Genomic DNA, 26,300 nt, shown 5'->3' on the forward strand with positions numbered 1-26,300 from the left:
TTTAATGTTTAAAATATTTAATTTGCCTTTTTATAAAATTTTTTACAAACATATCAAAGACACTTTGTTATAAAGCAAAAATGAACTTAGAAATTAATAAATAGAATATCTCTTCACTAGTCCACTAGGACACTGGCTAAATGTCCTGATATGTTACTCTAGTTACACAGAAGCCAGGGAGTTAAGTAAATGACAAAGCAAACTTAATTACAGCAATGGAATGTACCAGATTATTTAGGGACTGATGCTTGAGAGGACAGCGTTTTCATGACCAAGTCCAGTGTATCCCGAATCTTTACGTTGTTTTTTTCTATCAGGAAAGACTGTCTCCCGGACGATTTTTCTTCTGGTTCAAGGGGGAGAAGAGTATGGGGGTTGAACAGACATCGAGGCTGCCCCAAAATGCCAACTCTGTGGAAAGAATTATTGGTATAGCTGAAGCAGTAAGGCCAAAGACTAAGGTGTGTATGGCTGTGGTTGTGTGCATACACACAGCTTTTTTTTTTTTTTTTTAGCATTCCCTGTTTCCCTGAGCCACTGTGGTCTTAAATATGGGTCAAAAACTCAGCCCCACACCAGATTTTGTACCAGTCTTTCCCAAAGATGATTCTTCTAATGGAAAAACCTCAGCCTTATACAGTCTGCTACTCACTTGTCCAAACTAGAACTAGCTTAATGTCTAGCAATCTTTTCTAGTCTAACTGGGTGTTCCTCTGGAGAGGAAACAGGTGGAAAGGGGCAGGGGTGGGCTGGAAGATGGTGCTTTCATCTTTGGTCAGCTTTTTGGCAGAGGCATGGTATCTGAGCCCCTTCCCTTCCTAGCCCAACCTCGGGGCCCTCTCTTCTCGTTCCTTGGGCCACTTACATTGGCATGGGCACAGACTCCATCTTTTCTATGTGCTCTTGCATCTGGGCTGGCAATCTGGTGCTGATTAGGTTCTTTTTCTCAAAGATATTCTGAGCTTTTTCTCTGAGAGATGGCAGCAGAGTAGACATGACCGGGGAGCGCATGTGAATGGCTGTTTTAATCGCTGGGCGTTTTGCCATCATTCTCCTATGGGGGAAAGGTGACGTGTAGGTCATATCATCCTATTTTCTAGAAATATTCTTGAGCTTAGGAATGTCAGAAGGCCATACCGGAATTGTACAAATGTCATGCGTTTCTTTTCACCTCCTGATTCTTCATCCTCACGCTTCCTTCGAGGAATATTGAACATATTGGTACGAAAGAGCCTCCCTATTTCTTCCTCAATCTCGGAGAAATGTTGACGTCGGAAAACAATCCAAGCTACATATGTACAGAAAGTATAAAAGGACTACAACGGAAAACAGGCAAGAATCACAACCCAGAGCTATGGTATGGAAAACCCCCACCTGTCTATATAAAACTGCTAAATAGATGTAAACACAGACAACCCAATTTTTCAACGTTCCTAAAAAGCTGTGGAAATTACACATGTACTAATCTCCGTAGGAGGAAAATCAGACCGAAAATACAGTTTGTTAGCATCCTTTTGAAAAGGGGTATTCACTATCAATAAGCACCTGGCAAATGGCTATTAGTTATTGCTATCCTTCAAGTTTACATCAAAGAGAAAAGCCCCAAACGTAAGTGACTCACCTCAAAGAATTTCCAGTCTTTTTGTGTATTTGATATTTTCTCCCTGCAATATAACAGATAACAATTCTAGGTTGAGAGGGAAGCTCAAATGTTCAGTGATCTATACAAATCCTTATCTTCAAAAGGTCCCTTTGCAGGATTAATACCTGTTGCCCCAAGACTATTTAGGCACATAAGTGCTGGCAAGATACGTTGGTAATGAGTCCAAATGTGTTTTTCTCCAACTTTTTAGATTACCTAGATTGAAACACCTGGAGTGTTTTATCCAAGGTTAATTGATATAAATTCAGGATAAACAAGCCAAGAAATGTATTCTTCCAAATGCTACTGGTGATGTGAGTGTGGGGTGGAGTGGAAATATGATGAAGAGACAACATAAGGTGTTAGTAGGTATGGAAATAAAGCAACCAGAGGGTAAGTCTAAAATGAAGAAAAAGAAAAGAAATCATAAACAATGGTTATGGTGATTGGGTGCAATAAGAAGTGGAAAGATATCATTACACCATGCAAATATAATCTATGCCTGGGGACAGCAGTGTGCTCTTCCTTCTGAATGAGACACTAGTGATTAATGGGCAGGGAGCTATACAGCGTGGAGACGATGGACAAAGGGACAATTCACATCCCAGGATGGAGCAGGATGGCATGAGATTTCATCACAATACTCAGAACAGAGTGCGACTTAACTTGTGAATTGCTTATTTCTTCAATTTTCCATTTAATATTTTCAGATCATAGTTGACCACTAGTAATGAAAATCTCAGAAAGTAAAACCACAGGTAAACTAATGTATAAACAAAACAAACAAAAACAAAGAAAATGAGCCTGAACTGAAAATATATCAATATAAACAACAATAAACTCAAGTCCTATTTGAGGAAGCCCTCACAGGTGGTGACAGAAGATCTGACTTTCTGACTTTGGGTGGTGGGCACTCGGTATAATATACAGATCTTATAACATAGAAACATACACCTGAAACCTATCTGTTCATGTCACGCCAATAAATTTAAATAAATGAATGAATAAAAAAAGTAGCATAAATAAAGCAAAAAAATAATTAAAAATTTAAAATATATTTTTATTGCTTTCAGAAAGAGGAAGGGAGAGGGAAAAAGGAATAGAAACCTCAATGAGAGAGAATCATTGATCAGCTGCCTCCTACATGTTCCCTACTGGGCATCAAGGCTGAAATCCTGGCATGTGTCCTGACTGGTAATGGAACTTCAACCTCCTAGTTCATGAGTGGATGCTGAGCGACACCGGCCAGGCAAGACACTTTAAAATTTTAATTACTGTAGTGTATAAATTGTCATCCTTAGGTAAAAACTGCCTTCCCACAAATAGGACCACCTCACTAGCTTGTATCCACAACTGTTGTTGCATGAAAACAAGCAGGAAAAGGGCAGGGGACACACCCATCAAACACTGGCCCATCCCTCGGTCTCCCTTGCCAGGCAGCCCAGTGGCCTTTGTGTGGCAGCAGGAAGCCTTCCTGGTTGAGAGCAAGATTCCATTAATCTGACATATGCTGAGAGAAAAGACGTTTTCTTGTTGTTAATCCTCACCTGGGGATATTTTTTCCATTGGTTTTTTTAGAGAAGAGAAGGGGAGCAAGAGAGAAACACTGACGTGAGAGACACATTGACTGGTTGCTTCTGGCACATGTCCTGACAGGAGCCAGAGACAAACCTGCAATGCAGGTACATGCCCTTGGCTGGGAATCAAACCTAAGACCTTGGGTCCCCAGGTTGATGCTCTAACTGGAGCAAACCAGCCAGGACTGAGAGAAGACATATTTAAACCCAAGCAGTAGATGGTTGTTGAAATATCAGCAGAGATTCTGGGATTCTTCCCATACTTTCTTGGCTTTCTCAAAAGAAACATCACATGTTTTAGAAGCAGAGCCTCAGCTGAGCTCAATTATTCTGTACAACAAAAAAGGAACCTTTCTCCAGGGCACCAAAAGTCAAATTTAAGAGTTTTAAGGATGTGGATATACAAACAGATGAAGCTGGAATGAAATCCTAAGTGTGCACTCACCTCCCGCAGCACATGTGATGCTTTTCGGGCATTCCCAAGCCCAGGACAAGGACACAGTACTTCTGCGCCAAGTTTTTCTGTGCCGCTTCTAACTTAGTTAAAACCAGTTCCATCTCTTTCTTCTCCACAAGGCCCCTGAAAAGAAAAAGATCATTTGGATTAATTTTGGCAAATGCCTACATTAATTAATGGAAAGCCAGAAGTATAAACTATTTTGAAGGAAATACAAGTGAATCCACACACCAGGCATCCTTTCATCTATTTTATTCAAGCTGTGGCAGAGGTCCTCAAAGTCCTTTGATATTTTGGTATTTATCACTGTCATCAGCATCTCAAATTTATGGTGAATTTTCACTTTTAAAAAAATATATTTTTTATTTATTTCAGAGAGGAAAGAGAGAGAGAAAGAGAGAGAGAGAGAGAGAGAGAGAGAGAGAGAGAGAGAGAGAGAAGAGAGACATCAATGACGACTCATTGATAGGCTGCCTTCTACACACCCTATACTGGGGATCGAGCCTGCAGCCCAGGCATGTGCTGGGAATCAAACCATGACCTAGTTCATAGGTCGATTCTCAACCATTGAACCATGTCAGCCAGTTTCAATTTTTTATAGATTTTTTCTTTTTTAAATATATTTTATTGTTTTTTTACAGAGAGGAAGGGAGAAGGAGAGAGAGCCAGAAACATCAATGAGAGAGAAACATCGACCAGCTGCCTCCTGCACACCCCCTACCAGGAATGTGCCCGCAACCAATACACATGCCCTTGACCGGAATCGAACCCGGGACCCTTCACTCCGCTCTATCCACTGAGCCAAAATCAGGTTCGGCTTTTTATAGATTCTTTATACTTTATGCCGTATATCCTTAATTTTATATACAGGCAGTCCTAATTTATTACCTATCCTGGTTTCTGAGGCCGCTAGCAGACCACTTGCCTGCTGTTTTGCTAAAACGTGGAGACTGCCACCTGAGCTTCCCTGGGTTCATGATGTCACTCACTGCTAAGGGTTGGGACTCAATGTGAGCCTATTCGCACCTCTGTGTTTGCTCAGCAGGCATCTGTGGAACTTTGGCAATAATTACAATGACCTTTCTTCCCCTTGAAAACATATCCCAGTTTGAACTGAATTGCAAATGAACTTTAAGGCAGCCTGTTCTTAGGTTGCAGCATGTCTGGAGCATGTTAGAAGTTTTTGCAATGGATAGACCTTCAGAACATTATGCTAAGTGAATAAGTCAGTCAGAAAAAAGCTAAGAACCATATGATTTCACTTATACATGGGATATAAAATTGAAACTCATGAGCATAAACAGCAGTGTGGTCACTGCCAGAGAGAAGGAGATAGAGAGAGAAATGGGGCCAAAAATAAGATGACAGGAGATTTGACTTTGGATGTGGACACACAGTGCAATATACAGATCTTATAACATAGAAACCCACACCTGAAACTTATATGTTCATGTTGACTAATATCACCCCAATCAACTTAATGAATAAAATAAAATAAAATAAAATAGTTCTTGCAGTATAGAAGGGAACAATATTGCCCACAACATATTCCAATGACTGCTATTGAAAACATGTCATTAACTTTTTTCTTTAAAAATTTTTTTTTTAAATTGATTTCAGAGAGGAAGGGAGAGGGAGAGAGAGAAACATCTATCATCTGTCTTCTGCATGGCCCCTATTAGAGACTGAGCCTGAAACAGGGCATGTGCCCTGACAGGAATCAAACCAGTGGCCTCTGGGTTCATGGGTTGCCAATCAATCATTGAACCATACCAGCCGGGCGGCATTTTTCTTGCCTTTTAATTTTCAGAAAGATTTAAACCAAAGAAATGCACTCTAAACAAGAGGGAAAAATCATTGCCTCTTCTGATGTTAATCACTAGGCTAACTACATGAGGATATGCTGGGGGGGAGGGGGAGAGAATAATATGGATACCTCAAAGCACAAATCGTTACCATATGTGATGAGAAGGCCTACGAGTGGCTGAAATAAAACAGATTTCTGGAACAGACAAATTGGGTTCCAACTTTAAATGCCCAAATTTCCCATAACCCAACACACATTCCCGCAAGCACCGGACAGCCATCACTGTGCCTGCCTGCCTGTGTCCTTCCGTAGTCCCCACCCTCGCCATCCACCCCTGCTTTGCCAGAGCTGCCACTAGCTAAAATTATTTTGTTTTTCTAAACAAAGCAAAGCAAACAACAGTCAAGAAAGACCTGGAGACTTTTAGGCCAATGGTTCTCAAGTTTTAATATATGTAAGAATCGCCTGGGGTTTCTTACTAAAAGTGCAGATTCCCAAAGCCACCTCCTCTCAAAGATTCGGGCTCAGTAGGTTGGGGTAGAACCTGACATTTAAAACAAGCCCAGGTATAACCCTCTGGGGAAAAAGTTTGATAATAATTTCAAGCGCCATACAATTGATCATAAACTTTGATCCAATAATCTCTCCCGAAATTTTTTTTAATCTTCCAAAATTAGGGGGGAAAATCTAATGCATAAAGATATTCAATACAGGGAGTGGGGAGTAATTGGGAAATAAGGACACATATGTAATACCTTAATCAATAAAGAAAATTTTAAAAAGATATTCAATACAAACATTATTTATCTTTTATCAGAAAAAAACTAGAAGTTTCCAAAATATATAATATATATATAGCCAGGTACTTAATATAGCATTTAACTTAATGTGTGACTCCTGTGAAATTTAAGCCACGCACCAGAGTTTGTACCCTTAACCACTAAACCGTACTGTCTCTTAAGAGGTAAATCAGTAAGTCAATAACATAATTAGATAGATGAAATGTTATGCCACCATTAAAAATTGTAATTATGGCCCAGCCAGTGGTTGAGCATCCACCCATGAACCAGGAGGTCACTGGTTTGCTTTCCAGTCAGGGCACATGCACGGGTTTTGGGCTCAACCTCCAGTTGGGGGCGTGCAGGAAGCAGCCAATCGATGGTTCTCTCTCTTCATTGATGTTTATATATCTCCCTCTCCCTTCCTCGCAGTGATATAAGGTAGGCTTGAGATCAATAATAATATATTTTAAAAATTATAATTATGAAGACTGTAATAACAAAAAAGACTTATGACATGATGTTTAAAGCTGCATACATTAAAATAACTGCATACATAAGTGTGCCTTTGTTCAGAAACTATATGTCTGACGGTGGAGTAGAGGTACAGTGACCACTGAATCACAGAGATATCTTAAGACTCAAAAATGAAGCAGGCAAGTCCATTCATTATAATAGAACTTACTACAGGGTAAGTTACTTGCAAGGGACAAAATTAGGGCAGACAGGCAATCCAGTGGTCTAGGTCTGCATAGCAAACTCTGCCATCAGACAGCTATTACAGCCAATATCCTATAGTATAGCTGGAATACTAATGACTGGCGAGACGAAGAATGCAGTACAAGCCAGAAACCATATCTCCTGGTGGATACTTGCTCAGAATTGATGCCAACATTGAGTTTGATATTTATCTCGGTTGCTATATCATTCTGGCCATTTACTGAAAGAAACCTTTATAATTACATTGTGTGAGTTTACAGGGCACAGCTAATCATTAACTGAGGCTTTAGTGCTGGTGGAAAATAATTAGGTCAGAGTTCTCAGCATGGAAACTTGAAGAGAAACAAAAGCTGGGATACAGAGATGGAGTCAGTTTTGTTCACATCAACATCTATCCACTGTAATTCCCAATTATAAGTGGATGAACTGTGGAAAAGCCAGCAGAGTTGGTTGGTAGCAGATGGTGGGCACTTTGCACACTGGTTTGAGCAGACTTTGGAGTTAGGCAGGCCTGGGTTCTAATGTCACCAATTTCAGGATATGCCCACTATTTAACCTTTCTGAGCCATAGTTTCTTCTTCTTCTGTAAAATGCAGATAAGGCTTCTTCTTCTGGAAATAGGGGTTTTCATCATCTAAAACCAACCAAGGTATCTTTGCTATTCTTCCACCTCCCTTTCTGCTCTTCTCTCACAGTTTGGCCTTTCTTCCAAATGCCAAGCACTAGATTAAGATAATATGCATTACTCAAGCCTGCAGGGGAAGGCAGTTAGGAGTGACCAGGCCAGCAGAGGAGGAAAGTTGGGGGCAACAGGGCCTGCAGGGAAGAGCAGTTGGGGAGACCCAGGACTGCAAGGGAGAGCAGGTTGGCAGGGAGGACCCAGGCCTGCAGGGGAAGGCAGTTAGGGGTGACCAGACCTGCAGAGGAGAGAAGTTGGGGGCAAAGAGGCTAGCAGGGGAGTGATTAGGGGATGATCAGGCTGGCAGGCAAAAATGGTTAGGGGCCATCAGGAAGGCAGGCAGGTGAACAGTTGGGAGCCAGCAGTCCTGGATTGTAAGAGGGACATCCCTCGAGGGGTCCCAGATTGGAGAAGGTGCAGGCTGGGCTGAGGGACACTCCCCACTCTGTGCACGAATTTCGTGAACCAGACTTCTAGTTTCAATGATAATAAGTAAAGCAACAGACTACTGTAAGCCTGAAAATGAAGTTTCCATGATTTTTTCAGGATCACACCATAGAATCAATGATTTGAAGTCTTATTTATTTATTTGAGAATATGTTTATTAAAGCTGGGGACAGAAAATCAGAGGAAGATCTTAAGCTAGAAGAGGCAAAATCATAGCAACAGGAGGACTCTAGGCGGAGCTGCCCTGACCGTTTGGAAACATGAGGAAGGTGAGCCTCGGTGAAGCTGCCTTGGCTTTTTGGAAGGAAAGTCACGGAGATGAAAAAGTGAGCCAGCTGGGCAGAATGGACTCAGGAAACAAGTTATAGAGGCAAAAGAAGGACCCCGGAGACAGGTTCAGGGAGTTAGCCCAGGTGAGTTGTTGCTGCTCGCTGCTCCCCTACTTGCAATCTCCTGAGAACCCTGGAAGCTTAGGAGAAAGAAAGGGAAAATACACACCTGAGAAAAGAAGGTTGGAAGAAGGCACGGGCATGCTCAAAAGATAATGCACTTGTTCTTTATCATTCTGTAACTGAGTCCTTCTAAGAAAGCCTACCTTATACCACTGTGTTTGAATAAGTCTTAAAATAACTAAAAAAAACCTTTCTTCTGTTACCTATTTCCATAAATTAAGAAATGAAACAAATATCTGCCATATTAACAACATTCCTCAGAATTAGGAGAGGAAACACCTTACACCACATAAGCTAACATGCCACCAAAGTCCAGCGAGTTTCTGTTTGGGAATAGTAAGACGCCTCAGCCATTCTGAGCCCACAGTCGGCGTGAGCCCCTTTGCTGGCTCCCACAGAAGCACTTTCTGATCTCTGGATGCCCTGCTCTGAAAAGCAGATCTGAAATGACATGGATGTTGCATATTATGATGGCTTAAATGGAGCAGTAGTGTGTGAGTTATTTATTTGGTTCTTTACAAAGCTGCTGTTCAGATATATGTATCTATCCATAAAATCAGACTGCTTGGTTGTATACAAGGATTTTGCATTTTGAAAATATTCTGCAGCAATAGGTTACTGACTCTGCCAGCATTCCCAACAGCTAAATCACTGGGTTGGTTCCACATGCACTGGCAAAGGGCAGGCTGGGCACTTGGAAAGTTCCATGGTTTTGGAAAGGTCACCAAGCCCGAGAGGCATTGTTCTGCTCTGGATTCTGAGTTCCAGATTCTTTCCGTGTGTGTCGTTCTGAGTCACCTTTGTCTAACACAGTTAAATTCTTCACATGCAGCCTAAGAAATTTTGTGGGTTTTTCCCCCCTGTGATATGAAATGCTATTTTTGTTAAATCTGTTAAATTTTAAAATATATTTTATTGATATTTTACAGAGAGGAAGGGAGAGGGATAGAGAGAAACATCGATGAGAGAAAAACAGATCAGCTGCCTCCTGCACACTCCCTACTGGGTATGTGCCTGCAACCAAGGTACATGCCCTTGACCAGAATCAAACCTGGGACCCTTGAGTCCACAGGCCAACGCTCTGTCCACTGAGCCAAACCAGTTAGGGTTAAATCTGTTAAATTTTTTAATGCTTAGTTTTTTTGTTTTTTTCTCTTGTTTTGTTTTTCATATATTTTGTTAATTTTTACAGAGAGGAATGGAGAGGGATAGAGGCTTAGAAACATCGATGAGAGAGAAACATTGATCAGCTGCCTTCTGCACACACATACACACACAAACTGGTTTTGGCTAATGCTTAGTTTTTTACTAGAGACTTACTAACCTTTTAGTAAGAACTTTGTAAGCATAAAAAAGCATACACATAATATTTATATCTATACTGTCCTATATGGTATCCATGAAGTTACATGTGGCTAAAAAAAACTTACTGTGGTTAATCTAAATTGAGATATGTTTTATATATAAAGTAGATACCAAATTTCAAAGACTTATTAAAAAAATAGTAAGTCACTTCATTGATAACTACCTAATGTTGACTGCATATTATAATAATATTTTGGGGTCATTGAATTAAATAAAATATGTTAAAATTAATTTCACTTGTATGTGTCAGTCTGCAGACTGAAGGGTCCTGGGTTCAACTGGAGTCAAGAGCACATTCCTGGATTGCGGACTTGATCACCGGCGGGGGGCATGCAGGAGGCAGCTGATCAATGATTCTCTCTCATCATTGAGTTTCTATCTCTCTCTCTTCCTCTCTGAAATCAATAAAAATATATTTTAAAAAATAAAAATATGGCTACTAGAAACTTTTAATTTCATATGTGACTCTAATTATATTCCTATTGGGCAGTGCTAGTCTATATTATTTGGAATTTTTTAAAATTTATTTTTTACTTTTAAAATATATTTTATTGATTCTTTACAGAGAGGAAGGGAGAGAGATAGAGAGCTAGAAACATCAATGAGAGAGAAACATAGATCAGCTGCCTTGGACACACTCCCTACTGGGTATGTGCCTGCAACCAAGGTAAATGCCCTGGACCAGAATTGAACCTGGGACCCTTGAGTCCGCAAGCCAATGCTCTATCCACTGAGCCAAACTGGTTAGGGCTAGAATTTTTTTCCCCACCAGAATATCCATTGGGTGAGTTATCCAGTGAACTTTAAAAACTGGTGAGCTCCTCTCATGTAAAATGTTTTAGTTTACCACAAAGATTTAAAATTTTCCATCACCTCTTCACCACAAACAAAAGTTCATTTTAATACTGGTAAAACTCTAAAGCACATCACAAAATACTGCTTACACCATATAGCTTTTGGGCTTCTTTTCCAGTGAGTTTTTTTCCAAGAAATGAGATAAATAGTACAATAATGCCATGAGGAAATTATCAAGATTCTTATTCCTATGAGAGATGAAAATAAAAGGTATTAACACTAACATATTTCAAACATAGGTTTCTCAAAAACATATATGAAGGCAGCATAATAAGTAGAAATACATGTTATCATATCTACCATATAATTACTTCCCCATTTAAAATTCTATTAAATGTAAGAAATCTATTGAAGATGTAAGAAATCTGATTTTTCAAATAAGGCTTTTTGGAAGGTCAGACATGAAATTATAATTCTGCTAACTGATAACTTAAATTGATGCTTTGCTTATCAATTATTTTTAAATTTTAAAAAGTTTTTATTACACAAGTAATATTTCCCCATTGTTTAAAAAAAGAGATACACCAATGTAGCAAGTAAAAAGTTCTCTCCTCTTACCCCTCTGTCACCATCCTGTTCAAGTTGGTTATGAAGCCTTACCTGTAGGCAGAGCCCGGGAAGGCACATGGGCATTTCTTTAAATTGTCAGCTGAATCCAGGGCGGTAGGCAAAGCCACGCCCTGGAAACACGTTCTGCCAAAAGGCAGAAGTGTTGTCAGCTTGGTCTTCACTTCTGCCAGGTGCCAGGGAGTGGGTTTTACTATTTAAATCCAGCCAAGCACCAGTAATGAATATGAATCAAGCCCACCCAAGAATGTAAATAATCTCGTTTGTCTTGACTTTTAATAAAACTTCCTGGTATTTGGGGTATAAAATAAACACGCTGTATGGGTTCTGGGTCACTGTCTCTCCATCAGAAGAGGGCAGTGGTCCCCCCCAGCCCCAGCTTTTTCCTTCTATCTCTGTGTCTATCTCTTTCTTTCATTTTTCTCAACCCCCAGCTTCCCCTACTCAGGAACTGGACCGCTCTCTAGCAGCGCTGGACGCGGAAAAGAAACATTTACACTTCCCTAACTTCCTAAAGCAAGCATGTCAAACTCAATGGCAAATCGGGCCAAATAAACAAGGTTTAAGTTTATGTGAGTGTTAAAAAAACAAAAGCTTCGCCAAAACCATTTAGCTCAGTGGATAGAGCATTGGCCTGCAGACTGAAAGGTCCTAGGTTCGATTCTGGTCAAGGACATGTACCTTGGTTGTGGGCACATCCCCAGTAGGGGGTGTACAGGGAGGCAGCTGATCCATGTTTCTAACTCTCTATTCCTCTCTCTTCCTCTCTGTAAAATATCAATGAAATATACAATATATTTTTTAAAAAGCTTCAATGATCATAGAAACGTTAGTTTATTTTGATAGAGACATGCTCAATACAAAGGGCTGAAATAAATGAGTAATCGTTAAAATAATACATTTTAATAAAAATTAATATGTTTTCTTGAACATTGATTTACCAGACTCTTTAATAACTGCACAAATTAATAAGCGTAATGCAAATAAACCTATTTTTCCTGTTCTCCTAAAGCAAAATATTTCCTGTTGCCCACACCAAACAAGTCAGTACAAGACTAATGGCGTGGTTGCCAAAACCGGTTTGGCTCAGTGGATAGAGCGTAGGCCTACGGACTGAAGGGTCCTGGGTTCGATTCCAGTCAGGGGCATGTACCTTGGTTGCGGGCATATCCCCAGTAGGGGGTATGCAAGAGGCAGCTGATCGATGACTCTCTCTCATCGATGTTTCTAACTCTCTATCTCTCTCCCTTCCTCTCTGTAAAAATTCAATAAAATATATTTTTTTTAAAAAGACTAATGATGTGGCAATCAGCTGCTAAAATTTCTTTGCTGGTATTAGTGGAGAGAAATGGTGTGCCTGTACATAAGGCGACTAAGAGAAATGAATGCAACATGATTATAGTAATCAGTCATTAGTAAACATTGAAGTTCGTTATTAATATTTATGTATAACAGGACAATGTAAAAATTAAGTTACAAAATTTTTATTAAAATATTTCTTACATACCGTTATATTGGCTGGGCCGCAAAAAATATTCATTGTGTGGCCTGTGGGTCACAAGTTTGACATGCTTGTTCTAAAGCATAAACAATCAAATCTATACCAATACAAATACATATGCATAAATATACCTTAATATTTTTGTAACAAACAAACTTTTACAACTTGTTTTTGTCACTTGCATCTGTGTAGCAGGACCTCTTTCCACAATACTATAGGTTTTCCTCACTCTTTTTTTTTTTAATTGTTGAAAGTATTACATATGTCCCCACTTCCCCTATTAACCCCTTCTAACCCACCTCATCCTCACTCTTTTAAACAGCTGGATAAGATATTCTATGTCTCAAAATTTATGTAATTAGCTCTCTATTGATGGATATTTAGGTCTTTAGAAAATATTATAAATATGCCCTGGGTGGGTGGCTCAGTTAGCTGGAATGTCATCCCATACACCAAAAGGGTTCTGGGTTCCATTCCCAGACAGGGCACATGGCTAGGTTGTGGGTCAGGGCGTGTATAAGAGTCAACCAATCAATGTTTTTCTCTCACATTAATGTTTCTCTTTCTCTCTCCCTTTCTTTCTCTCTAGAATCAATGAGAAAGCATATCCTTGGGTGAGGATCAAAAATATATATATATATATTATAGACAGTACTGCAGTGATTTTGCAAGTGACCATAGCTCTGGGTAACTTGCTAGGTGAAATTGCTAAGGCACACTATATATGCATATTAAAGTTTCATAAGTCTTGCTCTCCAAAAAGATTGCACTGATTTACAATCCTTTCTCATTTGTTTTTATACTAGAAGTCACTGTTTTCTTTCTAAATATTCTTACAAGACTTTTACTGCCTCCTTTCCAGCCCCAAAAGGGCATGTTTTCCTTAACTATATCTTGAGAGCTGGATGAAGGTAAGCATTGCAGGTTTTCCCCAGGATATTAATAACTACCTGTCTTGGGTTGGGTCCTCCCAGAAACCAACCCGAAGGCAGAAAGATTTGAGAGTAAGCAGTTTACTTGGGAAGAGCAACTCAGGAAACATCAGCATATTCATCTCCCAACATGCTCTCCGCCTCCCTTGCCCAGAGGCTTTATTGTGGGCTCCTATGCCTGCTGGCATCCTCTCTTTGGCCTGGTTCCTGAGAGAATGGCATGCTTAGAGCCAGCCCCATGGCCTTTCTCCAAAAATCAGATTTGTCATCATTTATCAAATATAATCCTATATAATAAAAGCATAATATGCTAATTAGACCAGACAGTTGAATGACCTTCCGGATAAAGCCAAGGCTGTGAGGGAAGCCCAGGACCCAGGTCCTTGCCAGCAGCCAGAGGGAAGCTGGTATCAGCAGCTAGAGGAAGGAAGGCTTACTCTTGCACGAATTTCGTGCATCGGGCCTCTAGTTACTTTATAATAAAGGATAAAAGATCTAAAATGTCTCACAAGCATTACATACCTCATAAAAGATGAAAAAGCACAGACCCGCTGCATCTCGCTCTCTTGTAGCAAAAGCAAAGCAACAACTACAAAAAAGAAGAGGGACAATTGAAAGAACAAAGAGCTGCCTTAGGGGGTCACACCACGTAAGACATAAGGATGAGGAAGCAGTTACTCACATTTGACATCATTCAGTGTAACGTTGCCCTGCAGACCTCGTTTCTCTAAGGCTTGAAGTGACTTAGCCTCTCTGGAAGCGAGTCTTTTATCTGTCAACCTGTTTAGAATACAACAGTCTCCAGTAGTGCTTTGAAAGGTTTTAGTTGATTTTAATCTATCCTGAGGTACATGAGGCTTTTACTATTAAGTATCAATAGCCTAGTTCTCAAGCTTGGTTTTGTTTAAGGGAAGATTATTTTCAGATTTTAAAAAAAAAGCTAAAAGTTGCCCAGCCGATGTGGCTCAGTGGCTGAATGTCAACCCAAGAACCAGGAGGTCATGGTTCGATTCCCAGTCAGGCACATACCAGGTTGCTGGCTCCATCCCCAGTAGGGGGCATGCAGGAGGCAGCCAATCAATAATTCTCTCTTTATTGATGTTTCTATCTCTCTCACTTCCTCTCTCTGAAATCAATAAAAATGTATTTTTAAAAATAAAATAAAAAGTGCCCTAACTGATTTGGCTCAATAGATAGAGTGTCGGCCTGCGGACTCAAGGGTCCCAGGTTCGATTCCAGTCAAGGCCGTGTACCTTGCTTGAGGGCACATATCCAGTAGGGCGTGTGCAGGAGGCAGCTGATCAATGTTTCTCTCTCATTGATGTTTTTAACTCTCTATCCTTCTCCCTTTTTCTATGTAAAAAAATCAATAAAATATATATTTTAAAGTAATAATAAAATAAAATAAAAAGCTAGGCAAATTATTACAGGGATACATTTATAGGGACTATTGTAACTACCATCATAATTATGAAATAGTGCATTTTCTTTACTTGATGGGTATTTGCATTTCAGTGTAGGAGAAGGGGAGTGATATTCAGGTTTGTAAAGGCTTAACCCATTCTGCTGAGAGGTGCTATGACGGCCCGGAAATTAAGATACCTCTCTGAAGCATCAATTTCAGCAAAGTGAACAGCTTTGCCTCTCCTTCCTTTTTCCTTGGGTTCTACTGCAGGTGTAAAACTGTGACAGAAATGAGAAAATTAGGAACTTAACCTTTGCCCAGGGGAAAACTAATCATATCATGACCATAGCTTATGTAACCTTAGGACTAGGATATGTTGTGAGTGGGCCTAAAGGGAATTTGAGGCACAGCAGTACTCAACTTATGCATTTACATATGGAACAACCATCTAGAAAAAGGTTAAAATTTCAATCTTTATATTCAGCCTCTACATATCAGCACCTTTAAAATACTGTAATACATAAAACATTTCCATAGGAAAAGGTAGCAACTTCACAAGAAACAAAGCTCATGATAAGTTTGGAGGAAGGTTTTAATGTATTGAGTACCCTTTTCTCAGTTTCATCTGGAATCTGGTCCTACAATTTAAAGTTTCTTGCCTTCTTAGTTTGCTTGAGATAATTTGAGACTAGAGAGCCCTAAAATAAAAATTTTGAAAGAATACATTTGCGACTATCATTGTAGATCAAGCCTATGAACCAAGTCAAACAAACTTAGAATTATAAAATAAAAACTTTGGAGTTAGAGGACATCCTCAAGGTCATCTGGTACATGGCTGGCACTGATGGAGAGGACCAAGGTGCAGAGAAGCTGACCCAAGTCTCATGGTTTGAAATGTGCGGCCGGCAGTGCCTGCCCTTAGCCAATAGCCGGCATTTACTGCTAAGTCCTTATGCTCTGGCCTCTGGCCATGCCTTCCCCACTGCACACTTGCCCTGGTGGCTGTTCACCTGAAGGAAGTCATTCTCTAGCTCCCTGATGAAACAGATTTCTTGGTGAGAGCCCTCCCAGCTCTAAAGGCAGCCTATGCTCTCAGTGCAGTCGGAATCACTGAAAACCATCACTAGTAATCATTTGTTTTCGTCCTTTGAACTGTACCTGATTGACTCCTAACCCTCAGTCTGAGGTAGGTAGTTCTGTACCCTCCTACGGCCTCCGTGGCCTCCCCCTCAACCTGACAACCCATTTAGAATCTGGTCCTTTCACAACTGCATTTTCTTAAAGTGTTTTCCTAATATTACACAATAATCATGTTGGTTCCCTTTGCCCTGAAATAAATGAGAGGGGGAAAAAATCATATTTTCTCTGTAGAACCCATTACTAAAATGCAGAGGGCTGGCCCACTCTTGGCTTCCATACAAGTTGGAGCTCGTCAGTGATAAGTTAGTAGTCTTCTCTTAGGCCAGAATGACAAACAAGAGCAGTTCAAGGCTTCTGGAGGCGTAGTTTCCCCTGCTGTGTGTCCTCAGAGGAGTCAATGACTTTGGCAAAGGCTCATACAAGCTACTGGTTCTTTCCCAGCTGGGAGGAGGGCCACTTGAGACAAGAGGGATAGGAGTGCTGACACTGTGTCAGAGGGAAGCATGCCTCACAGGCCAACCTAGACGTGGCCTGTAAATAAAGGTATTCCCTCTTTAACAAATAAGAAATGGGCATGCATACTGACAAATTATGCAACACCATCTAGACTGATTGGCCAGATTATTATGATCTCTGAATGCATAATAATCTAGCCACTCAGTGTATATCCTATATAATAAAAGGCTAATATATAAATTGTCCCCTTGAGCAGGAGTTTGACCAGCAGGCAGGCCAGCCAACCACCATGTCACCTCCCCCTGTCAAGCTGGCCGGACCCCACCCATGCACGAATTTATGCACTGGACCTCTCTCTCTCTCTCTCTCTTCCTCTCTCTCTCTCTCTCTCTCTCTCTCTCTCTCTCTCACACACACACACACACACACACACACACACACACACACACACATACACACACAGTGTGGCCAGATTATTATGTGTTCAGAGATCATAATAATCTGGCCACTCACATGTATTCCTCACAAGGCATTATTATTTCATCTTATAGGTGAGAGACTGATATTAGTAGGACTAAGTAACTTGACAACTTGACTGATACCTAGTAAGCAGGAGAGCTAGGAAATGAACCCAGGTCTCCCTGCAAACCACTCTTTACTGTCTCTTCCTTGACTGCCTGTTAAGAAACAAAGACCACTCTTTCCCTGTCTGTTACTGTGAATCCATTTCTTGCATGGAGGTTATGGGTATCCTGTTGTATTCTGTCGGATAGGTATCTCCCTCAGGGTATAATCTGAAAAGGTAAGGCAAGCTCTGCCAGTGAAGAGGGTGCTAGGTCTTCTCTGAAGGGTAAGACTTCCAGTGTCACTCATCCAGGAAAGAGGCCAGGAAATGCCAGGTGGGTAAGAGGTTGGGGAACCTCTTCTCCTAATTTGAACTTGAAAATACCTAGAAGTCTGCAAGCTCTTGTTGGCTAGCAGGTGTAAAAGGTGGCCTGCCCTATGTGGAAGGAGACTTATACCAAGGAAAAGATTTCCAGATAGGGTGTGAATGCCCCTTAGACCAAGCTGTTACTTTGCAAAGCAAATTATCTGGGTTCATGAAATTCCAAATTTTCCTCCTTGCCTCTGGCTGCTCTTTCTTAAGTCTCCGAAAGCCCCCTTTCCCAATTGTGTCCCCTAAATTGAGAGCCTATCTTAGGGTTCCATTTGGTTACTCTCTTCAGTTCCTCTGAGTCATTTCATCTACTCAATACCAATAACTCACAAATTTATATTTATGGTTCAGATCTTTCTGTAGACATATAAACTGACACACCTGCCTATTGGACACCTTTGCTTGGGCATCCTACAGACACCTCGGACTCAGTATGTCCAAACTGAACTCATTCCCCTTTATCTTGTATTCACTGTTGCTGTCTCCCCCATCTCAGCAAAGAGGTGCCACCACCTGCCCAGGTGTCCAAGGCAGAAAATGTGTCATCCTTAATTCCTCTACCATTCTTAAGCCCTCACAGTCCACTAACCATTCAATTCTTTGGTATTTTTTCAATTTCTCTACTTCCCTCTCTTCTCTCTGCTGCAATCTTAATTTTAGCTAGCATCATCTATTAACTAAGTTTCTGCAATTGGTGGTTGTTTTTTTAATCCTCACCTGAGGATTTTTTCAAATTGACTTTTAGAGAGGATGGAAGGGAGGGAGGGAGACATCTATATGAGAGAGAGATATCGATTGGTTGCCTCCCTCATGAGCCCTAACTGTGGAGCTTAGGATCCTGAAACCCAGGTACATGCCCTTGACCAGGAATGGAACCCTAGATCCTTTGGTGTTCAAACCGATCCTCTAATCACTTAGCACGCCAGTCAGAGCAATTGCTTCTTTTTCTAATTTTTAAAAAACATTATTATTATTATTTTTTTTTTTTTTACCTCTGATTCTATTATATTCAACAGTTAATATTGTTCATCAGATTTTTTTAATTTCCTTGGTTTTTAGATTCACTTGTTGATAATTACGTATTTGTTGTTCATAATTTTTATCTTTGTTTACTTTCTCTTCTGAAAGAACCCCCTTCAGCAATTCATATAATTCTGGTTTGGTGGTGATGAACTCCTTTAGCTTTTTTTTATTAGTGAAGCTCTTTATCTGGCCTTCGATTCTGAGTGATAGCTTTGCTGGGTAGCTTATTTTTGGCTGTAGGTTCTTGCTATTCATCACCTTGAATATTTCTTGCCATTCCCTTCTGGCCTGCATGGTTTCTGTTGAGAAGTCAGCTGACAATCGTATAGGTGCTCCTTTATAAGTTACTACCTTCTTTGCTCTTGCTTCTTTTAATATTCTCTCTTTATCTTTTGCTCTTGGAATTTTAATAATGATGTGTCTCAGTGTGGTCCTCTTTGGATTCCTTTTGTTTGGAGTTCTGTGCGCTTCCTGGACTTGTAAGTCTAATTCTTTCCCCAGGTGGGGGAAGTTTTCTGTCACTATTTCTTTCAGTATGTTTTCGATATCTTGCTCTCTCTCATCTTCTGGAACCCCCATAATTCTGATGTTGGTTCGCTTGAAGTTGTCCCAGAGGTTTCTTACATTATCTTCAATTTTCTGGATTCTCTTGCCTTCTAGCTTCTGTGGAGGAGTGTCTTCTGGCTCTTTATGTTCCAAATCTTTGACTTGATTCTTGGGATCTTCCCTTCTATTTTTAGGACTCTGTAGAATATTTTTTATTTCAGACAATGTATTCTTTATTTCTTGTTGATCCCTTATCATTTCTTGTTGGCTCTTTATTAATTCTAGTTGATCTCTTTTCATATCCTCATAGGCCTTATCCATCTTTTCTAGGAAATTCTTGAAAAACCTTATAAGCGTAGATTTGAACTCTATATCCAGACGCTTTTTGTCCTCCATTTCTTTCGTTTGTGATCTATTTTGTTGTCGCATTTCGCAGTTACAGATGGGACGGGGTTTCAGGGTGGAGCCTGCAGCTTTGGCTTCCGTCAGCCCCGCCCTATGCGGGTCCTTCAGTGCTCGCTGCCGGCGCCTCTGAGAGAAAGGTGCCCTCGATTTTCGCCTGCTGCCAAACAGTCTATGCTCTCCCCCAATGAGCCCGGTATTGGGGTTCAGTTCAGTTGGAAGTGGAGTTGGAGGTGGCGTTCACAGCAGTCTGGAGCCCCAGTCTCCTTCCCGTCAGGGCAATCCCGCGGCACAGCCGGCCGTCCCTTCTCTGGGGGCAGTGTGCGCGCCTCCGGGACCTCCTTTCTCCGCTACCCCGGGGTTCCGACTTACAGCCCAGCTCCCTATGGCTGAGCCTGGGTCCCCGGGGTCTGGCCCAGAACTGGGGTTCAGAGCAGTTGGGGGCCCAGCACAGTCGGAGTGTTTATCTCCTTTCCGCTTGGGAACGCCCGCCAGGCACTCGGCCTCCCTCCTCTCCGGCTCCGTCCTCTCCGCGCGCCGCGTCTCCGTACCTTAGGCTTTTACAGCTCCTCCGCGCCTCCTTCTGGTTTTCTCCTTGCTTCTTGTTGTAGGATTTCCAGTCAGTCGACTTTCCTGTAGTTCTGGGTAATGTCCATTTTATATTTTAGTTGTATTTTATTAAAATTGTTGTGTGCGGCTGCGGCTAGTTGCCTACCCAAGCAGCCATCTTGGATTCTCCTATTATTTTTTTTTTTACTGATTTTATTGAGGAAGGAAGAGGGAGGAAGAAACATAGATGTGAAACATCAATTGGTTGCCTCCTGTACGAGCCCAGACTGGAGCTGGAACCTGAAACCTGGACATGTGCCCTGACCGGAAATGGAACTAACAACCTGTCGGTGTATGTGATGATTTCAACCAACTGAGCCATGCTGGCTGGGCTGCAATTCCTTCTTAGTTGATCTCCCTGCCTCCAGTCTTGCCTCCCTCCAAACTATTTTCCATGCTGCAGGCTGAGTCATTTTCCTAAGATGTAGTTCTACTCACAGGCTACTGCCCTGCTTAAAACCCTTTGATGGCTCCCGCAAATCCTCTGAATAAATTTCAACTTCCTTGGCATGGTATGCAAGACCTTTCCTGATCTTGCCTTGATCTCCTCTACCTCTTAACACTTGGAACTCTACACCCAGCCTGCTGAACTACCTGCACTCCCAGACATGTCCCACGCCCTCTCAAGAATAGGCTTTTGCACGTTCCTTCTGCCTAGAATGCACTCTCCTCCTCCCCAACCCAACCTCCCTTTGCCTTGTCAATTCCTGCCCCTTCTCAGACCTTGGCTTGGCTAGCCCCTCCTCCAGGAAGCCTTCCTTTGACTTGTCTAACCATTCTTCCTCTTTGGCTAGCTCTAGAGGGAGTCTGACTCTCCTTTCTCCTGCAAGTCATCCCCCCTCCCTCCTCAGTTTGCTGCATCACTGTCTTGTCTCCCTAGTTCTAATCTCACCCCTCCATGTTACCGTGGGAGAGGGCTAGAGCATAGATGCAGTGCAGTCCTGTACGTTCAGCAGAGACCCGTGGAGCAATACCCAACATAAGTCTGAGAGCAGTGACCTTCTGCCTCTGCAGCACCTGCCCTTACCACTGCCCCTCTCAACCTCCTCTGCCTCTGCCCTGTCTCATCACCATGCCCTGGGGTGGCCTGTCTCTGGAAAAAAGGCCCTCTCTCGAGTCCTCTCTGACTTCAAACCTACATTCTAACTTGTGATGGGATATGCATACGTAGACTTTAACAGAGAATCAGGACCTATATTACCATCAAATCTAAGCACTAACTCTGACCTAAACACAATGTTCTCTTTCCTCTTCCCCAGTATTGTCCTAGCAGCTGGACTCCCAAGGTGACCCTGACACTGAGGTCTGCCACACAGAGCTGCTTTACCACAAAGTAGCCCCACGACAAAAGAGCTGCCCTCCCATCTATTCCTCATGGTGTTCCTTTCCCCATCTCTCCTAACTGGCCCCAATTTGTAGATTCCACAGAGTCCATAGTTTGGGGTTTGTTTGTTTGTTTGTTTGTTTTAACTTTTTAAATTGAGGTATAACTTACAGGTAGTAAAGTATATAATTCTGAAGTGGACAGATGGATGAATTTTTTACTATGTATATAGTAAAAATGTAACCATGACCCAGAAGATTCTCTTGTGCCTTCTCTCCAGCCCTTGCTAGTTGATAACTCCCCAAAGCTGACGGTTATTCTGACATCTATCATTACAGTTATTTTTTTTATTAACTTCAAAGAGGAAAGGAAAGGGAGAGTGTGATAGAAACATCAGTGATGAGAGAGAATCATTGTTTGACTGCCTTCTGCACACCCCCAACTGGGGATCCAGCCTGCAACCATAGCATGTGCCCTGACTGGGCATCAAACTATGACTCCTGGATCATAGAGCAAAGCTCAACCACTGAGCCATGCCAGCTGGGCCATTATAGGTTTTCTTTCGGTCTATTTGAAACTCATATGTAAGTACAAGCATATTTACATTTTTGTGTCTAGCCTTTTTTGTTCAACATTGTGCATGTAATCTCCCTTTCAAAGCTACCATCCCATGTATATTCTCCAAAATTAGTGGAAATCAATCAAGCTATTTTCAAATAATAATTTGGTAATAAATGAAAAGAAACTTTCATTTATGAATATGAATATTTTATGAATAAGGAAGTCGGTGTAAAACTGCTATCTGTAATTTATTAGTAGGTTTGAATGGAAAATAAGATAATTAGTTTTTAAAAATAATACTAATTCTGCCCTAGCCAGTTTGGCTCAGTGGATAGAGTGTCAGCCTGTGGATTGAAGGATGCTCCATCTCTGGTGCTGCTTGGGGTACATGTGGGAGACAACACATTAATGTGTCTCTCTCACATCAGTGTTTCTCTCTCTCTGTGTGTCTCTCCCTCCCTACCACTCTCTCAAAAATTCAATGGAAAAATATCCTCAGATGAGGATTAATAAAATTTTTTTAAAAAAAGTAATGCTTATATGAGAATGTTTAAAAATACTACAAATTTATTTAATTTATAAAGAAGGTCAGTAAGTAAAAAGTATTTTCCAATTTTCATCACAGAAGAGAGGATTGAGATGGCCTTAAAAAATATATGAAGTTTGCCCAGTGGTTGTGGCTCAGAGGTTGAGTGTCAACATATGAACCAGGAGGTCCCTGGTTCTGGTCAGGGTATATGCCCTAATTGTGAGCTTGATTCCTAGTAAGGGGTGTGCAGGAGGTAGCCAATCAATGATTCTCTCTCATCATTGATGTTTCTATCTCCCTCTTCCCTTCCTCTCTGAAATAAAAACATACATTAAAATAAATAATAAATATATGAAGTTTGAAACAAAATGTTGACATTTAAATATTTATAATCTACATGTACCTGTGCTTTAAAAATGGATTTTTGTCTGTCTAATCCCAAAGCTATCTTGATGTCTTTCTCATTGTCTATATCAGTGTTTTTCAACCTTTTTTGGGCAAAGGCACACTTGTTTCATGAAAAAAATCACGAGGCACACCACCATTAGAAAATGTTAAAAAATTTAACTCTGTGCCTATATTGACTATATATAAAGTAATTCTCTTGAATAGGAATCAAATAAACACAAAGAAAGTATTTTATAATTACTTTATTATGAAATATTAAGTAAACAAAATAGTGAAAAATTATAAAATTCTTGTCTTGTCTGCACCTACGGCACACCAGGCAACATCTCGCAGCACACTAGTGTGCCGCGGAACAGCGGTTGAAAAACGCTGGTCTATATCACACTGAGTTTCAGGAGCTACTCAACAAAAATTTTCTGAGATATCTAAGAACAAACTGAAATCACTACTTTGGAAATGACTAATTACTCAAATCCTGAAATAGATACTCAATGAAATATAAAAGTTTGATTCTGATTCTAAGGTACTGCTTAGCCTTTAAATTATTTGTTTAATTAGCATTAAATATAATGTAACTATAAGTTACATCCGCTTAGCCAACTCCTTTCCTGGCCTCCAGCCTCATTTGTCCAACAGTCTAAAACACGTATCCATGTGAACATGTCATAGCACCCTCAAACACATCACAATTTTACCTCTTTCAGTCTGCATGCGGGTGAACAATCCCAGCCACCCAATTACTCAAACCAGATATCTGGGGGTCAATCTAAACACCTGATTCTCCCTCTCCCTTCACACCCAGGTACCACATTCTATCAATTCTACGCAAATATCTTTAAAATATTTCTTAGTCCTGCGCCCATCTCTCTATTACTACCAACATGGACTTAGTCCTGACAGACTGTTTCTACCTGTGTAACTATTTGTAATCCTCCTACAGCTAGCCTTCTAATTGATCCCCTGCCTCTAGTCTTCCTGTGCTTGAATCTAATTGGTTTATTGAAAAGCAAATATTTGGTGAATGTCTATTTTGAGAAATTCTGTAAATGGCTCTAGAGTCAGGAAGATGAGTAAGATAGTGCCTATCATTGAACGGGGTTTACAACATATATTTATTTTATTCTCTATACCCTTCTGTATTGTTTGAAATTTTTTTTTTACTCCAAGCACATGTAATTTTTTATAAAAAGCGATAATGAAATTTTATTAAAATTTACCTTCTGAATTCAAGAGTTTTGCTTTCATCTCTCCAGTACCACATGCCTAATCGCAATCCCATCTGTTGTAAAATAAAATGATTGCAGCAAAAAACAATGAAAAGTTCAATTTACAATCCACGTCTCACAATAACATTTAACAGTAATTCCATGAGTTGCTCTATGTAGAATCTTACAGTGGTGTGTGTGTGTGTGTGTGTGTGTGTGTGTGTGTGTGTGTGTTACATGAAGTCCGGGTTTCCTGCTCCCTGCTTGTTTCAATGTGGTTTCCATGGGAAGCAGGGGGAGTTACAGAACTTGGTCTGCGCGGTCTCCAGCAACCAACCGATTAACTGGGGCTCGGACGGCCTCGAGCGGTTGCGGAGCTGGACACTCCCCGCAGGAGCCGGCAGAGGGCCAGGGCCCCGCAGCCCCGGAGCTGCGCCCCGGCCTCCCGCCCCCGCCCCGGGCCGCCCGGGCCCAGGAGGCTGTGTGCGGAGGGGAGCGGTGGAACCTGCACCAACACCCCAACCTGCGCGGCCGGGCCGCACTCACTGGGTTTGTCCCCGCAGCCGCCGCGCCCGCCTCCCGGAGTCAGCCCGCCGGGCCTGGCCGGGGCGGCCGCTGGGGGGCGGCGGGGCGGGCGGGGCGGGGCGGCCGCTGGGGGGCCGGGGCCGGGGCCGGGACAGGCGGCCCGGGCGCACTCACTTCGTGCCGCAGAACTCCCTGCGTGTCCAGACGCTTCTTCTTCGGCAGCTCCTCCCGCACCTGAGCCATGGCCTCATTCTGTCCGCCTCAGGCGTCGCCGGGCAACCGGCCAGAAGCCGGGCGGGCGGGCGCGGGGCGGGCGGTGCTGCCGCGCGGGGCGGGCGGAGGCGGCCTGGGCTCCGGCGCCCGGGCCGCGGCGTCGCCGGGGCCCTAACGTCAGCCCCTCCTGTGACAGAGCCGGTGCCGGGCGGGGCGGAGGTTAGGGATGGGTGTGGGGGGAGTTGTATTCCGTGAGGAACTGACTCCTTCACTGTATTGTGTGTAATCAGAATAACTGGACTCACTTCCACTTCGCTTTGTTCCAAACTTCAAGTTCAAGCCCAGGGGGCCAGGCGGGTTGGGGGCGGCGGGAGGAGAAGGGGGCGGGGTGGGGGGTGGGGGAGAGATGAGGGGAGGAAGCTTGGAATTAAAGTTTTCAAAACTTGGTCCTGCTGCATCACTAGATGTGAAAGCTAGGGTGGGACGACTGATGACAAGTCTGAAGACACGCAAATGAGGGTTTGGGAGGGATTCTGAGGAGCAGTGAGTGCAAAGCACCGCCGTTAATAAGGACTCAAATCAGTGCTGCTCCAAGCAACTTGGTTTGCGTCAATGGGTATTCAATTGGTATGTTTACGCCTACACTTTGCATTTTCAAAAGTCATGTTTTTCATTTCTTCTTGCAATTGATTTGATAGGCAGACTAGTTCTCTCCCCCCAACGCTGATGTAAGCAATGCACCGTGACTGGGAATGCCTCAGGTAGTCTCTTGTCTTATCCCCACCGCTTGCTTGGATGGGATGCTCAGTAAATAGTCGGTGACTGTATGCTCCACAAATTTTTAAAATACGGCAATAGGCATTCCCACTACTTTCACTCCTCACTACTTGGTAAGATAACCAAGTGATATAAAATCGTAGTCACTTAGATTTATGTTCCATTCACTTGAGTCCATTGCTTTAGCTGTTCTGATTTGCTCAAGATATACAAAAACCCACCTACCTAGACGCTGGCAGGGCTGCTTTGAGGTGTGGCCTCAAGGCTGGCTTACTGCAAGATGACTCATTTGAAAAGGAGTAAGACTATCCCAGTGACCAAGAGTTTCTCACCGAGCTGCCATACAACTTGGGGGGAGGGGAGGAGGAGACCGGGAGAAAAACCTGGAATCTATTCACCTCACAACCATTATCCGGAAGACAGACCACACTTGTGTCAACCTCCAGTTTATCCCAATAAG

The 26,300-nt window shown here is 42.0% G+C and overlaps 1 protein-coding gene across 10 annotated transcripts; it reads right to left on the bottom strand.

The window, feature by feature from the left end:
• On the bottom strand, positions 1-25,290 carry PPP1R36 (protein phosphatase 1 regulatory subunit 36). 10 transcript variants are annotated; one of them, XM_084866895.1, is made up of 12 exons: positions 25,025-25,290; positions 24,338-24,402; positions 15,383-15,463; positions 14,463-14,560; positions 14,303-14,369; positions 11,381-11,473; positions 10,870-10,968; positions 3,665-3,799; positions 1,622-1,664; positions 1,138-1,316; positions 866-1,054; positions 1-411 (listed from the first exon to the last, which is right to left on the bottom strand). In XM_084866895.1, exons 1-12 carry the CDS (start codon positions 25,091-25,093, stop codon positions 231-233), a joined length of 1,299 nt encoding a protein of 432 aa, XP_084723021.1. In that variant the 5' UTR covers positions 25,094-25,290; the 3' UTR covers positions 1-230. The 10 variants fall into 10 exon arrangements, with proteins under 10 accessions (XP_084723021.1, XP_084723023.1, XP_084723024.1 ...); XM_084866897.1 differs by having other exon boundaries at positions 24,338-24,399; positions 25,025-25,287; XM_084866898.1 differs by lacking the exon at positions 15,383-15,463 and having other exon boundaries at positions 25,025-25,289.
• Between the last annotated feature and the right edge of the window lie 1,010 nt (positions 25,291-26,300).

This window comes from Pipistrellus hanaki, assembly GCF_964339955.1.
Source record: "Pipistrellus hanaki genome assembly, chromosome: 1".
Taxonomy (NCBI): domain Eukaryota; kingdom Metazoa; phylum Chordata; class Mammalia; order Chiroptera; family Vespertilionidae; genus Pipistrellus; species Pipistrellus hanaki.

Bases quoted from the DNA above. Each gene is read 5' to 3' on its own strand.
- PPP1R36 (XM_084866895.1), bottom strand. From the start codon at position 25,093: ATGGCTCAGGTGCGGGAGGAGCTGCCGAAGAAGAAGCGTCTGGACACG. The intron at 1,665-3,664 runs GTGAGTGCACAC...GTTATATTGCAG, and splicing joins CATCACATGTGCTGCGGGAG to GGAGAAAATATCAAATACAC. The intron at 1,055-1,137 runs GTATGGCCTTCT...TTTCCCCCATAG, and splicing joins ATGACATTTGTACAATTCCG to GAGAATGATGGCAAAACGCC.